Below are 15283 nucleotides of genomic sequence, written 5' to 3'. Positions count from 1 at the left end.
AAAATAAAAATATAGCTCAGTCCAATGTAGCATTGAGTCTGTCTCATTACTGAAAGCAGAGAATATCTAAATACTGATGTTCAGAAGAAAAGCCATCTGGTCACTGAAGCAAAAGAAGGATGCTTAGCAAGAAATGGAATTTCCTAGGACTGCAGAGAATGTGACGGCAATCTGTGACCACAATAAACTTGCAGACTCCAGCTCAGACAGGTCTCTCATCCCTATATCAGAGGCCTTTTTTTTTTTTTCAGTGAATGTTGAATGTGTTTTTTATATTCTGTGGTAAGTTTATAGTAAAACAAACTAACCAACCTATGGGCATGTAGATATTTTCACTAGCCTGTATAATTTCCGTTCATCCAACTCACCTTGGCACTCCTGCCAAGTCTGAACCACTCAGTGCCCACATAGTCACCATTAGGCTAGAAAAACACAAGCTTCCAGAAATACACACACACACACACACACACACACACACACACTCATGCAATCAATCAAATTCAAAAATCCTACCCAAGTTTGAGTAAAACAAAAGATATAACTTAATATTTATTTTAAAAACACTAATTTCTTGAAGACTCAGGAGTGACTTAAATATTTATATTCAAGGTTTTGGATACACGGCATGTTGCAATTCACAGAACCTGTTTACCTGGTTAGGATCAGGATCAACTTCATCCCAGTTGTTAGTGACATGGCCTTGCTCAGTGGATTCAAAGGGCTTGTGAGAAACGGAGGGTAGAATCCTGTACAGCCAACTGGGAGGAAACAAGGACACATGTCTTAGGGAGATGTTGTGATATACAGACTGGCTCAGGAAGCACTATCAGGAAGATGCTTAAGTCAACAATGATCTATGCACTTCAATATGAAAAGCAATGACACAGCATCACTCCTTAATAGCCACTGCTGCCCATTACCCTGGCCTCTTCTCGCCTTTTGACTCTACCCACAACTCTTCATATTAAAGCTCTGGCCCTCAGTTATTCCCACACTGACCAAAAATGAAGAACTGTCTTCCCCAGTGACAACTATAAAGGAAAAGGAAGTACCTTGAAGGACATTTGTGTAGGATAACCCATAGTAAAACCTTAGTTTGTATATGTTATTAAATACCAGTCCTTGCTCTGGAAGGTGAGGACAACGAATTCTTTGTAGATTGGAAGATATGGGTGTTTGTAGATTGGAAGATATGGGTGTTTGTAGATTGGAAGATATGGGTGGTTTCTTTACTTCTGATATGTAAATACATTTTATTCATTAAAATTATAAAGAGTAACACATGTCAGTGGTAAAAATAATTCAAATAATTTAAAAAGTCCTGAAAGGTAAGTGGCTTTTTCCTTCAGAGCCAATCCATGGAGGCATCAGAGCTCCACAATGTCCTTGTATAGTATCTCAGTATGTCCAATGCATATATGAACAAAATTGCCAAATCATTGTACCACTTCATTCTCACAACAAAAATATGTGAAAGTGTCTAATCACCCACATCTTCACAAATACAGATTATTATGAATAATTTTGCCCTTACAAGTAAAAAAAATATTTTATTTTAATTTTGTATTTCCTTTATTATGAGTAAGGTTGAGAATCTGTACGCTTATTGGACCTTTGTTGTTTTTCTATGAATTTCTTGTACAAGTGCTTTATACTTTTTCTATTGGGTTATTTGTCTTTTTTATATTAATTTGTGAGAAGTTTAGGAAATTAACACTTCTGTATTTCAAAATTGTAAGACTATCTGTTCTTATTTTCTTATAGTACATCTATGGTGCTTTGTTTCTTCCCTCCCTCCCTCCCTCCCTCCCTCCCTCCCTCCCTCCCTCCCTCCCTCCCTCCCTTCCTTCCTTCCTTCCTTCCTTCCTTCCTTCCATTTTTCCTATCTGTATATGTCAAGGCCTGAGCCAAAGATCTTCCTGTCAGGACCCAGATCTCAGGCTGGGGAGGAAAAGAAGACTCTGATGAGGAAACTTTGAAGGACACCTGGAGGACAACCCTCCAGAAGCTGAGAGGGACACTGAAACTCACTAAAACGGAACAAAGTCCTTTCAGAGGCCATTACCCTGACAGAGTATTAAAGGTGGAAGAATACCTCTTCTGACAATGGGAGACCAGAGAAGCTTGAACAGGCTCTGGTTCTTTAAGCCCTAGGACAGTCTATTTCAGGGCGGGGGTGGGGGTTGGGGGGTGGGGAGAGGAATTGGCCTGACAGCACACTGAACCATTACAGAGATCAAAAGGCTAGATTTGTTCAGTTTCCATTTGATTTCTTCAGCTCTAGATGATGTGACCCCAGACATTGGACTTTAAGGCCATGAAAAACTAAGCTTTTCTCCAGCTTCCGGTGGTCTATGGAGTTGAGAGTGTGAATGTATCTGTGTGATCCTGGGCAAGTTAAAACACTTTCTCGACCTTGTTGTGAGGTTTCAGAGTTTATGTACCTAGAGTGCCTGGTGCAGAGTAGGTGCTCAATTATTAGACTCATGTTGAATTGTATGTCAACTCCTAATCAGCTGGGTTTTTATGATGATACACATTTTCCACATTCCCTGTCCTGACTCTTACTTTCTCAGGACTTAAGGAGTCAGTTAATTAAAATTATAAAAAATAATTCTTGGTCGATATGATCTCAGATAGTTTTGTGGGGGCTCTGCACTGCACTCTGTGGCTCACATGGGTGGTGACTATAAGAATGCTAGGCTTACTCACCTAAGGATGGGATCGGTTCCATCTTCCCTTGGGGATTTTGATCATTTTCGCAAAATTCGTGTGGCTATCTTTAAAGAGTTCTAAACAGATGGGTGAGCCATGCCTAGGATCCCTTGTTTTTTAGCTGAGTTTATAAAAATCCCCAAGCAGCAATACATTGCCCTGGACAGAGATTTAATTCTGATTCAGGGAATGGTGCCAGCTTCTTAATGAAATGCCAACCGCTCATTTTCAGCCTCCTGGATCAGAGCTTAGCTCCTGCTGGCTGAAGATATTGCTGAATAATGGGGGCAGGCAGCAGAATCCAGAATCCAGGTGTCCCATTAGCGAGTGGGACATAAAGTCAAGAACACAGTCATGGAGGTCAAGTTGTTATACATTGGGTTGGTCAGGAATTGTCTATGTTTACCTTATCTTGACTATTGGGCTTGCACAGGTAGAGATGATTAAATAGTAATAGAATTAACTCCTGATTTTTTTTTTTTTACAAGTATGGGAAACTAGTTCTTCCTTCCCACATGCACATATCTATTGAGAGAGAAGCCATTTGATATTGACATAGTAGCCTAGCACCTGCCATATCTCACACTCAGTTCTCTGATAGCCTCTTAGGGATAAATACTCTGTATTGGAGGAAGAAACTCAACTGCTATGGTGGCAATAAGGTATCATAATTAATGTTAAATGAGTACCTATCATGTACCAGGCAATGTGCTGAGCACTTTACATACATTCTTTCATTTAATCCTCATGACAACTATGAAACAGGTACTATTATTATCTTTTTAACAAGTGAGGAGCCTGAGACTCTAAGCAGGTAGATGACTTGCCCAAGTTCACATAGCTGGGAGAAAAGAAGTCAGGACTCAAACTCAGGGTGCCTGACCCCGGAGTGGGCATGATTAACCACTAAGGGGAACCATCTGTCCTTCGTGTGGGCCATCATGCTTCTGTACTCACTATCTCATTTGCTTTTCAGGAGAACTTTGTGGAGATACACCCAGTCCCTTCCACTAAGCAATACAAGACCTCCTCCTTTCTTTTCTAAATCTCCAATAGTCAGTAGCAGACCTCCTCATTGGTGCCTGAAATTCCTACATTTAGATACTACATGTTTAAATCAAAACACTTACTGCCTCCCCAAACCACAACTACTGCATCTAACCTGTCCCTTAGGCGTTCATCAAGGAAATGGGTTCATTGGCCGGATTTATAGGAGGAGAGCAAACATGGCATATGACACCTTATGCCAGGGGTCCTCAAACTTTTTAAAGTGGGGGCCAGATCATGGTCCCTCAGAGAGCTGGAGGGCCGGACTATATGAACTACTAATTCCTACTGTAACACCTCGGCTGAGCTCACTGCCCAAAAAACCTGGCGGGCCGGATCAGACTCCTCTGTGGGCCGCATGTGGCCCGCGGGCCGTAGTTTGAAGACCCCTGCTATGCCAATGAATGTTCTGGTTTCTAGCAAAGGCAAATTTCAAAGAGTAAAAACCTTATTAATTCAAACCACAAGGGGCTGTTATACATGACCTTTAAAATACTTGAGCTTGGATTAGCCAACCTTTTCATGCAAAGAACAGTCAGCTGAGGAAGATATTGTGCTGAGTCTTCTATAATTTTGAGTTAATCATTATTAAAAAAAAACCCAAACAAACAAGTAAACCAAAATCCAAAACTCGATTGGACAATCCTATTGGGAACATTTTCTTCTGAGTAAAAGTGAGAATTTGTAAGTGGGAGTGGACGTGTGTTCCCAGCCTCTGTGCCGCTGTTCTCTCAGCTTCATCCACCAGTCACCTGATTCTAGCTGGAGACAAGGCCCATGATCCAGAGCACAGTCTGGGAGAATTTGGCTCTTGGGCAGCCGTAGGAGGCTGTGGCCCAGGTGTAGGAGGCAACACTAAGCAGCAGTAATAGCTCCCACAATCTGCAGGTTGGAATGAATCTAATCCTTTTACCTTCTCTTATTAGTGCTCCTTGGACAGGTAAAAGCTGATCCTGAGAGCTGCTCAGCATACAGGTTGTAGGGACAAACTTGAGGATTGTTCTAAAACAGAGAAGGCAATAAATAGCATCACTTCAATCAGAAATGCATTCTACCCTCCCACCATGCACCTTGTCAGAGGATTCTGTCCTGAATGGGGAATGCACTGGGCACTGCATATGACCGTCCCCCACCCATATATACTTCTGTAATAATTTTTTAGGTGATTTTCCCCTTTATTAGAAAAGTAACACATGCCTATTGTAGAAAATTTATAAAATATAACCCATATTTCACCGTCCAGAAATAATCCAATGTAGTCATATTGATATTTTTTCCCATTCTTATCCTCCAAAATGGGAATCTTATGATATGTATAGTTCTGTAATAATTAGGACTTTTAAAAAGAGGAAAATACTATGTCATAGGCATTTTCTCATGCCATACAATATACTTAAATTGTATGGCATGAGAAACGGTTTGCCATATTTTTATTATCGTAACCAACACTAGTGTGAACATCTTTGTACATAACATTTGAAAAACGGTTTGCCATATTTTTATTATCGTAACCAACACTAGTGTGAACATCTTTGTACATAACATTTGAAAAACGGTTTGCCATATTTTTATTATCGTAACCAACACTAGTGTGAACATCTTTGTACATAACATTTTTAGGGCTGATTATTTTGTCCTCATTGTTACATCTGATGCTATTCAAGGGAACTATAAAAACAGTTCCCTTAGCCCTGGACCTAGGAGATCCTGCTGAAAATCCCATGGGTAGTCTTCTTATTTTGGATTGAGTGCTTAGTCATAAAGTAACTATCATCCAACTTTAATCTTTGTGTTTCATTGTCTGTATCCTAATTGTCTGAAAGACTGTAAAACTTCTAGATACTTCACAGGCTGAATTACGAGAGCTATGGTGGGTAGAGGTGCTTTGCCTGAGGGCTGGTCTATCATTCCTGTAATTCAGAGCTTTCTAAACTAATATTCTATTTACTCGTACCTGTCCTTCTGGCAGGGCACCAGGGCATCGGGGGTCCTCTGAGGCACATTCGTTCCCGAATCCAGAAATGTACTGCATGTGACCAAAGCAAAAAGACCACCATTAATGAGATTTAAAGAGCATTTCACAACACTGATGGTCTACAAAGGTAAGAGTTTCTACATGAACATGTGTTTGTGTATGATTTTCCATACATAGTACCTTTGCTATGTCTTGACATATGTAGCATTTAGGAAAAACAATATGTTCTGTGTGAATTTTAAAGACCACCAATTAGTTGGAAGAAGAATGCTGGATGACATAGACTCTTCACCCTTCTCTATACTTAGTAAATTTATGGGCTTGTTCTTACTTATCCTACTCCAAGAACAGGTTCTTTAATTCTGGTTCCATGAAGGATTCCCTGATAGGGCAGAAGGTTCATGCATCACCTCATCCAGGTTAATAGGATTTTGCTGGGCCTGGATGGCAACGTCCTTGGGTTTGGGGAGCTCCAGTCCCCATTCATACTCTGAAACAAGCAACTGTAAGAGGCACCTGGATCCATTCTGATATCAATATTCTTGAGAGGAAGCTCTCCAAATTAGCCTTACTGAAGATAGAAGACGACATAATCTGGCTCATCTATAAAAATGGGAAGCTTGAAACCCTAGCCAGTTTGGCTCAGTAGATAGTCAGTCAGCTTTCGGACTGAAGGGTCCCAGGTTTGATTCCAGTCAAGGTTGTAGACTCCATCTCCACAGGAGCATGCAGGAGGCATCCAATCAACGGTTCTCTCTCATTATTGATGTTTCTATCTCTCTCTCCGTCTGGTTTTAAATTGGAATTTAGACCAATCAGTAGAAAAGCAGAGTCTGCCTACCATTACAAAATGGAGTCGATTCTGATTATCATTTGTTTACACCCAGAGAAAATAAAGTTAGGGGGTTTCTCCACAAAGTAATGCCTGTGGAGCCCATGAAACTCATTGTTACAACACTTACCACAGCTATGAGTTTTTGTTTGCTGTCTGACTCCTGGAAGTCTGAGACTACAACATTCTTATGTACCTCCATATGCCCTGTGCCTGGCTTATAGAAGGTACTCAATAGATATTTATTGTTTGACTTAGTTGTCACTTAGATCCTATCCCAAGAATATCTGTATGCTGTTAAGTGAGGTTAGAACCCCCTTGTTTTCCTAACTTAAACACCAAAACAAAGGACCATTCCCCACCCCACCCCAGCTGTTCCTAATGCATGTGCTTAATTTTAGCCCAGGATGGAAGTGCAGCCATGCTCAGGGAGGGAAATGCCACCATCTGAGCACATGCCTTTAAGAGATATAAGAAGGATGTAAGTGGGTGGAGGACCAGCCCTCCAGAGTGCTCAGCAGCATGGAGAAGGATGAGCTTGATGCCATGTACCTGCGTGTGTGAGTGATGAGCAGGCCAGCAACTGTCTATATTTGGAAAGGAACATCAAATGTGAAATGTTATGACCTAGAAAGCAATGGAAGTGAAATTCTTCTTTTTGCCTCCATACACATTTTTTTAAAAAATATATGAAAATCTATTAGCACTAAAAACACCGAGTCCCATTATACACAGATTGGTTAACAGCAGCGGCATGCAGCTTGGCATGATTTCTTCGGGGAAACAGCAGAGACCATCCAGCATTCTGATTCTCCACCCAGCACACTTTTCTTCTCTCTAAATGAACCTCCTGCTCACCGTGAACAGGATGGAATGTGAGCTGCTGCGAAATGGTAATGACCCTACATTCTGTGAAAGGGAATTGGGGCCAATCTGTGACTGAAGCCTCTGAGTGTCACAGTGTCTTTACTTGGTTCAGCTGCCTCATTGTTTCTCTCAGCAAACCAGGCGCGAGAGTGTGAGTGCAGGGACGGAAATGCAGCCCATCTATCTGGCCGGCATGGGGTCTTCTCCCTTCTTCACAACTGCTGGCCTCAGAACAGAATCCAGGGTTAGGCTACTATATGCTCAGAACAAGGGAAGAGAGATTTAGTGCTAGTGTATGGAGTTCTGAAGCATTTGCTTCCTATTGCTTTAAAGAAAATGGAAAAGAAAGCAGCCAGCACAGCTAGCTGGTGATTTGGAAGGGAGCCGCCCAGAGAGGTGAGAGTTCTGAATCGCTTTCTCAACCTTTTCTGTAGAGAACTGACTGAAGAGGAGGGTGGAAACCGCTGAGTCACTATCATATCAGTTGGTTTTCCTAATCCTCTGAGAGAGAAAAATGGCAGGTGAGTGTTTTAGAGCTTTTAAATTCCAGGTCCCTCACTGCTGAAGGTATCTGAATTAAGGAAGCCATTGTGTGCAGCTGCTTTCCCAAGGCTTTGAGGTCAAGGACCAAATCCCAACTCTGCTCACATTTGCTATGAAAATCCAAGCCTTCAGCTCCAGCTGATTCAGTGGCTATGTGCAAATGTAACTTATACAAAAAAAGCCTAACATTTAGCAAGTGTGTTTATATGTTTTCTTCAGTCCAGATTTCTGAATAATTTTATCCAACATAAAAGTATGACTTCATTTCTTTCCAAGAGAATTATATGCATCCTTTCTAAATAAAGGAACAAATTACTGAGCTCCATGTAACTTCAGTACCATCAGTTCTTTGACAGCTCCCTACTATACAGTTTTTTAATTCTCACCTAGTCCCCAAGATATGATTTATTTGTCAAGAGTGGTTTTATGAGTTGTTTTCTACTGACTCTGATCTGGTAACACCCTGATGGGACAAGCAGATGGTGCACCTCCCTTCCTTTCACTAGGCACGAAACAGAGAGAGAGAGAGAGAGAGAGAGAGAGAGAGAGAGAGAGAGTGAGTCAGGGTAGAGATGGAGCTACAGCTACTATTTTCACTCTGTAAGGAGTCCAGTATTTCTACTTCACCTGTTGGGAACTTACACTATAGGTTGTTAGGGGAACTTGCAGATAATTGCAGTAGGCTGAAAATGACCCTCAAAGATATTTATAGATCTTTATAAATATTTATATCCCTGGAAGTTGTAGGTGTTACCTTAAATAGCAAAAGAGAGATGATTTTTGCAGATCTTCTACTGCAGATGTAATTAAGTTAAGGATTAAGATGGTAGAATAAGCCTAGATTTTTGGGGTGTGTCCTAAATGTAATCACAAGTGTCCTTACTAGAGGGAGGTAGAGGGAGATTTTACTGTAGAAAAAGAAAAGGAAAAGGTGATGGAAACAGCGATTGGAGTGCTGTTTGGTGAGAGGCCACAGTCAGGGAATGTAGGAATCCTGGAGAATCTGGGAAAGTCAGGGCAACAGATTCTCCCCTGGAGTATCCAAAAGGAAGCAGGCTTACCAACACCTTGATGTTAGCCCAATAAAACTGATTTCAGAGTTCTGGCCTGGGGAACTATAAGAGAATAAATGTGCAGTTTGAAGCCACTACATATATAGTAATTTGTTACAGCAGAAATAATAATTACATAGACCAGTGGGGCCTATCTTTAGCTAATCATTAGAATCACCCCAGAAGTTTGTTAAATGCAGATCCCAACCTAATGAATCAAAATACTTGGTGGTGGGGCCCAAAGTCTGCATGTTAAAGAGCTCATCATTTTATTATTATACTAGAGGCCTGATGCACAAAATTAGTGCATGAGTAGGGTCCTTAGGCCTGGCCAGCAATCAGGGCTGATCAGGGTCTTCCGGCTGCTGGCTGGAGCCTTCCTTCGTTCTGCACTGCCACCCTGGCAGTCAGATCATGTCATAGTGAGTGACAGAACCCTCAGTCTCCTGGTTGAACTCCTGTGGGGACACTTTGCATATTAGCCATAATTATTATTATTATTTTGTTAATCCTCACCCAAGGACATTTTTCCCATTGAATTTTAGAGAGAATAGAAAGGGAGAGAGGAGAGAGAGAGGGAGAGAGAGAGAGAGAGAGAGAGAGAGAGAGAGAGAGAGAGAGAGAGAGAGAGAGAGAGAGAGAGAGGAGAGAGGGGGGGAGGGAGGGAGAGAGAGAGAGAGAGAGAGAGAGAGAGAGAGAGAGAGAGAGAAAGAGAAAGAGGGAGAGAGGAGCGAGAGAAGAAAGATATATTGATCAGTTGCCTTCCACAGGAGCCCTGACCAGGGCCAGGAATAGAATCTGCAACCCAGGTAGTTGCCCTTGATGGGGAATTGAACCCATGACCCTTCAGTGCATGGGCTAGCACTCTAACCACTGATACACTGGCCAGAGCAAAGAGCTTTTCATTTTAGAAACGAGGAAATCAAGACTTATAGAAGCAAAGCAATTTAAGAACATAGGGTATGGTCTATTTTAAATTTAATTTAATTTTATCTTTTGAATTTTCTTCCCCCTAGTTTTGCTTTTATGTAAATGTGATTTCATCTGAGGCTTTGTGTTGACATATCCATTAAAATGAAGAAATAAAAGCTAAGAAATACTTTTTTTTAAATATATAATGCTTATTGATTAGAAAGATGCAATCTGGCTTTCTGTGTTTGGATTCCTGATCTCTAGAACTAACCTTTAGACAGCAGGCTGGGATGAATGCCTTTGAAACTAAGAACAAAGACCAGCATGCAATTTACATTGGTGTGCTGGCTCTGTGCATAATAAATTGCTTAGAAATTTCAGCAGGGGAGGATTTTAAATATAATTTATTTATAAATGGTAAGGATATTTCCAACCGCTGCTGAACTCCCCCACAGGATTTTCGTCAAGAAACACAGTTTTTATGCACTCTTCCAAGACTTCAGCTACACCTTTGATTGGATGATTTCCCATATCTGTTCTCCTAGCTTTACCTACTCCCCTGAGATCCAGGTCTACACCTCCAACCACCTCTTGGGGGATCTCAACTTGACTGTCCCTGTAGCAACTCAGATTTAGCTGAATCACTCTTGGGCCCCAGAACAGGCAGGCTTGTGTATACCATGCCTTTGTACATAACCCTCACATTCAACTGCACACAAAATGATGAAAAGGGATGATTTCCCTGAGGGATTGTGAGAACTTCTACTGGCCAAGAGCTGGTTGAGGGCCTCAAAATGACCCAGTAGATTAAACAAATGTAATTGGTGAGCTAGAGGCCGTCCCAGGAAGCTTTGGCACCAGGCAGGTATTGGAGAGGGGGGGTGGGGGTGTGGGTGTGGGGTGGGAGATGGTGGTGGTGATGGGGGAAGGGTCTGGGGAAAAACAGTAAGACATGTGTCTGCCCTTGGTGGGAGGGAGCCCTCTGATATCTACAGATTCCCAAGACAATATTTGAAATGAACAATGAAAGCGTCAACTCTCCTTTTTACAAATCATCTCTCCTTCATCCCCTTCATGGCCCCCAGCCCCAGCCAGGTCCACAGACGCCACAGTGAAACCTCTGACCATGGGGCTGGGCCCAGTCCTTTCTAACGCTGACACTATGGCATTCTCTGAAGCTTCCATACGTTCTGGCTGAAGAAGCCACAGCAAAGTTATCTGGTAGTTCCTTACCTTCAGTGTATCCATTTTCCTTCTGTTGCAGGCCTGGTGATTTCAGGAAACCCACGCCCAGAGAGGGTATGAAGTCTAAATGCTTCTGTTTCTTCTTTAAACCGCTTGCTGAATGCTCTTATTCCCACCACTTCGCTGTACGCACTGGTCAGCACGTCGCTCAAACTGGCCATAGAATTGCCTAACTGGTAAAGCAGGGAGAAAGTCCAGCTGGCTCACTTTCCACTAACTGCTTACACAATGGCATTTGTTTACTGACCCCTGACGCTTCTGGAAGAGTCTTCAGAGCCTGCCTCCTCTTCACCTGAGGTAAAGATTGACTAATTATTTGTTCCATTTAAAAGAAAGCTTATTACTAAAAGCAGATAATTTTTTTAAATCCTCACACAGAGACATGCTTTTATTTTTTATTAGTATTTTTTGAAATTTGGCCCAGATTTGGCTTTGACTTATTTAAAAAATTTTATTTTAGAGAGGGGGGAAGGGAGAGAGAGAAACATCGATGTGAGAGTGAGACATCAATTGGTTGTCTCCCACACAAGCCTGACCAGGGATTGAACCCACAACCTGGGTATGTGCCCTGACCAGAAATGGAACCCATGACCTTTTGGTGTACGGGTGACTCTCCAACCAACCGAGCCACCTAGCCAGGGCCTAAAGGCAGAGAATTTAAAGCTGTCTAGGAAAGGAACTGAAGTAGTTAGTGCCTGCTGTGTGTGGCAGACACTGCTCTACTCAGTCCTGACTCAGGACAGGAAGGACTAGGAAGTGTCATTCTCTGGAGAGCAGTGAGAAGACAACTGTGCTTTGGCACAGGTACTGGCACAGCTGCCTGAAACAGGGACCGGGTCTGGACAGCTCTCCGCAGGTGCCTCCTGAGGATGCGCTGGGTGAATTGTTCAGAGCTTTCGCAGCAAAGCAACCTGAGATGTTTACTCCTGCTCCCTCAATTCCTTAAATTCCTGTAAGTTCTTTAAGAATCTTGCTTCCTAATGCCTTTGTTTCTTTGAAAAAACAGACCAAGGGATTACTTTCCCGTCACTTCCCCCATGACTTCCTTGTCCTTCATCTTGGCTATTCTCCTTAGCCATGGTCAGGTATCAACTTCGGGGCTAATTGTATTCAGGAAGGAAGAAACCATATATTGAATGCGTCCTCTTGCCAGATTTTCCCACAGACATTACCTCATTTAATTTCACACAAAAAATCTTGTAAACCAGGCTTTATTATTACAAACCCCAAGTGCAACAGACCAGGCAGGAAATATAATTGGGTTAAGTCTCTTTCCCAGAGAAGACTTTTATATGAAGCTCCAATTTTGAAACATTGGCAACTAAATGAGTGAATGAATAAAACCACTGTGGTAGACTGCAAAAAATGCCCACTGTGCCCTCCCATCCTGGGTGCATGCCCCTTTGCAAAGTAACTTTGCTGATCCTCCCATCAGGAGATGGAGTATTTTTATTTTTTATTTTTACCTCCTTGAATCTTACTTTGTTTAATAGCAAACACTACACAAGCAGAGGCTTGAAAAGTGTCTTGTGCCTTAGGACTTGTTCATTTCTTGCTACTTGAGACCACCACACAAAGCTGGGCGGGCCTCCTTGAGAATGAGAGACCACGTGGGAAGAGAAGTTCAGGCAAAGCTCAGCACTGCCAGCCAGCCATGTGAATGAGGCTGCAAGATGACTGCAGATATATGAGTGATTCCAGGTGAGACCTGGAGAACTACCAGCTAAACCGAGTCCAAATCGCTGACTCATTTATACCATGGCAGCAGCAGAGTGATTTGCCTTTGTCTAAAGAATTAAGACAGAGAAAGCCAGACCAAAGGGGCCATGCTGATAGGAACAAATGACAAGTTGACAGCAATCGGTGTGGACCAGGCAGCTTAGTATAGGGCATCTCAGCACATATCAGCATAGACAGATGACATGGTGGTATTATATAAGCTTCCCTGCAATTTATCTGCAAACCTGGGAGGAAAGAGGTATAGACCTCAGCTTTATGAAGGCTGAGTTTTTATATTTCCTGTAGTTTGCAAATTCAAAAGTAAATTCAAGAAAAATAAAAAATGAATTCAAGCCCTAGCTAGAGCTGGTTTGGCTCAATGGATAGAGCTCCAGCTTGTGAACTGAAGGGTCCCATGTTTAATTCTGGCCAAGGGCACATGCCTGGGCTGGGAGCTCAATCCCCAGTGTGGGGTGTGCAGGAGGCAACCAATCAATGATTCTCTTTCATTATTGCTGTTTCTCTCTCTCCCTCTCCATTCCTCTCTGGAATCAATAAAAATATATTTTTAAAACATGAATTCAAGAAAAATACTTTTTGCAACTGTTTATGAGTACACTGAATCTTGAATCTTATTGATCTTAAAAGTTAGTCTTTGATGGTTAAAAAAAATAAAATAAATATTAGCCAGTAAGAGACAAAGGAAAAGCTTTACTGCTTTATTTTTTCCATAAACTTTCTATCCTCTTTCCATTGAATCAGCTTTGAAGGCAGACCGAAGAGGTGTTTGGGTTCTTCCTGAGGTGTGAGAGATTTCCTAGAGAGTGGTAACAGATCCTTGACTGAAAATTACTTTGAGGGCCCTGAAAACATTTAAAAATTGAATAATAAACCTATCACTGAACTTTAGGGATTTCTCCAAAGTGGGAAGTATTTCTTGTCTTTTCCTGTTTTTATAGCAATGCTTTAATAAAACAAGCAGTTCTAGAGCCAGGCACTATGTCATATACACACTGTCATATACAGGGGATATGAGAATAAAATACAGGGACAGGCAGTTTAGATTGGCTTTCCATGTTCATGGAATCACACACTCATTTAATTTTTAAATGTTTTTTATTGATTTCAGAGAGGAAGAGAGAGGGAGAAAGATAGAAACATCAATGACGAGAGAGATTTATTGATTAGCTGCCTCCTGCACGCCCCCCACTGGAGGTTGAGCCAGCAACCCAGACATGTGCCCTGACCGGGAACCTAACCGTGATCTCTGGTTCATGGGTCAAAGCTCTGAGCCACACCAGCTGGGCTCATTTCTTTGTTTTACAATTACCAAGGACCTGCTATTGCCAGACTCTGTGAGATGTGGGGAACACTAGATGACTGAGCCTCAGTCCTGTTCTCTAGCAGGACAGTGTACTGGTGAAAACTGACCAGTAAATGGGTCATTGCAACAGAGCTCCATATGTGCTGCAACAGGAAGAGACGAGGGTGCTCCTGGAAGGATTGGGGGGCCACCTCGCCCAGACAAGGAGAGCAGGGAAGGCTATCCAAAGATGATGCCTGGGCCAAGTCACAAAGAATAAGAGTTGATGGGCACGAGCAGAGGGCAGAGTGTATACGAAGACAGAGAAGGGGAAGTGCAGTGCATTCAAAGACCTGGGTTTAGGGCAGGGTGACTGAAATAGCAGAGTGGAGGGATTTAGTGAGGGAAAGCTTGGCTTCCAGGAAAGGGGAGGCTTGGTCAGACATTTGAAGCAGGGGAATAGGAGGACCTTCTAGGCTGGGTATGGGCTTTAGGGTTCAAAGACACCCAGTAGAAGGAACAGGGAGTGTGTAGGGCCAAGACAGATATATACTAGACCAGAACAGAGTCACAATATCAAAGTGGTGAGCAAAAACAAACAAACAAACAAACACAAAGATGTTAAAAACCAGACAGGGGAGGATGGATTCAGTACACCGACATGAGGAATACATGAGGTGAAGAATTTAAAAAGAATTAGGAACATGAGACCCCAGGTGTCTGCTTCTCCCAGATTCTAGCACAAGATAGGCCTACGCTCCACAGAAGCCCTGGAAGAAAAGTCAGAGAAGTTTCCCACTCACAGGTGCCAGTGAGAGGGGACTAGGACCAACACCAAGTGCAACAAGTGCTGCTGAGATCTCCAGCTCCTTTCCCAGCGCACTTCCAGCATGCTATCAGCAAGTGCTTTACCTCCCGACAGGAGACAGAAGTACTCTTCTCTAGGACAGTGGCTCATAAAGACTACACATTTTGATAAATTATTATCTATAATAATAAAAGCATAATATGCTAATTAGACCGGGTGTCCTCCAGGGCTGCAGCTGCCATGGCTGCGAGGGAGGCCTACTCTT

At 42.4% G+C, this 15283-nt stretch overlaps 1 protein-coding gene across 1 annotated transcript in view; it reads right to left on the bottom strand.

Annotated features, from left to right (window-relative positions):
• The window catches only part of HGD (homogentisate 1,2-dioxygenase), a 43775-nt gene extending 32293 nt beyond the window's left edge, over positions 1–11482 (bottom strand). The window contains exons 1-4 of the mRNA XM_084871685.1: positions 11177–11482; positions 5717–5788; positions 4676–4764; positions 653–758 (exon numbers count right to left, since the gene is read on the bottom strand). Of these exons, the coding sequence (XP_084727811.1) occupies positions 653–758; positions 4676–4764; positions 5717–5788; positions 11177–11191 (282 nt within the window). The 5' untranslated portion in view covers positions 11192–11482. The remainder of the gene's footprint in view (positions 1–652; positions 759–4675; positions 4765–5716; positions 5789–11176) is intronic.
• Between the last annotated feature and the right edge of the window lie 3801 nt (positions 11483–15283).

Source organism: Pipistrellus hanaki, assembly GCF_964339955.1.
Source record: "Pipistrellus hanaki genome assembly, chromosome: 2".
Lineage (NCBI taxonomy): Eukaryota > Metazoa > Chordata > Mammalia > Chiroptera > Vespertilionidae > Pipistrellus > Pipistrellus hanaki.
This window is presented reverse-complemented; position numbering and strand designations above follow the sequence as displayed.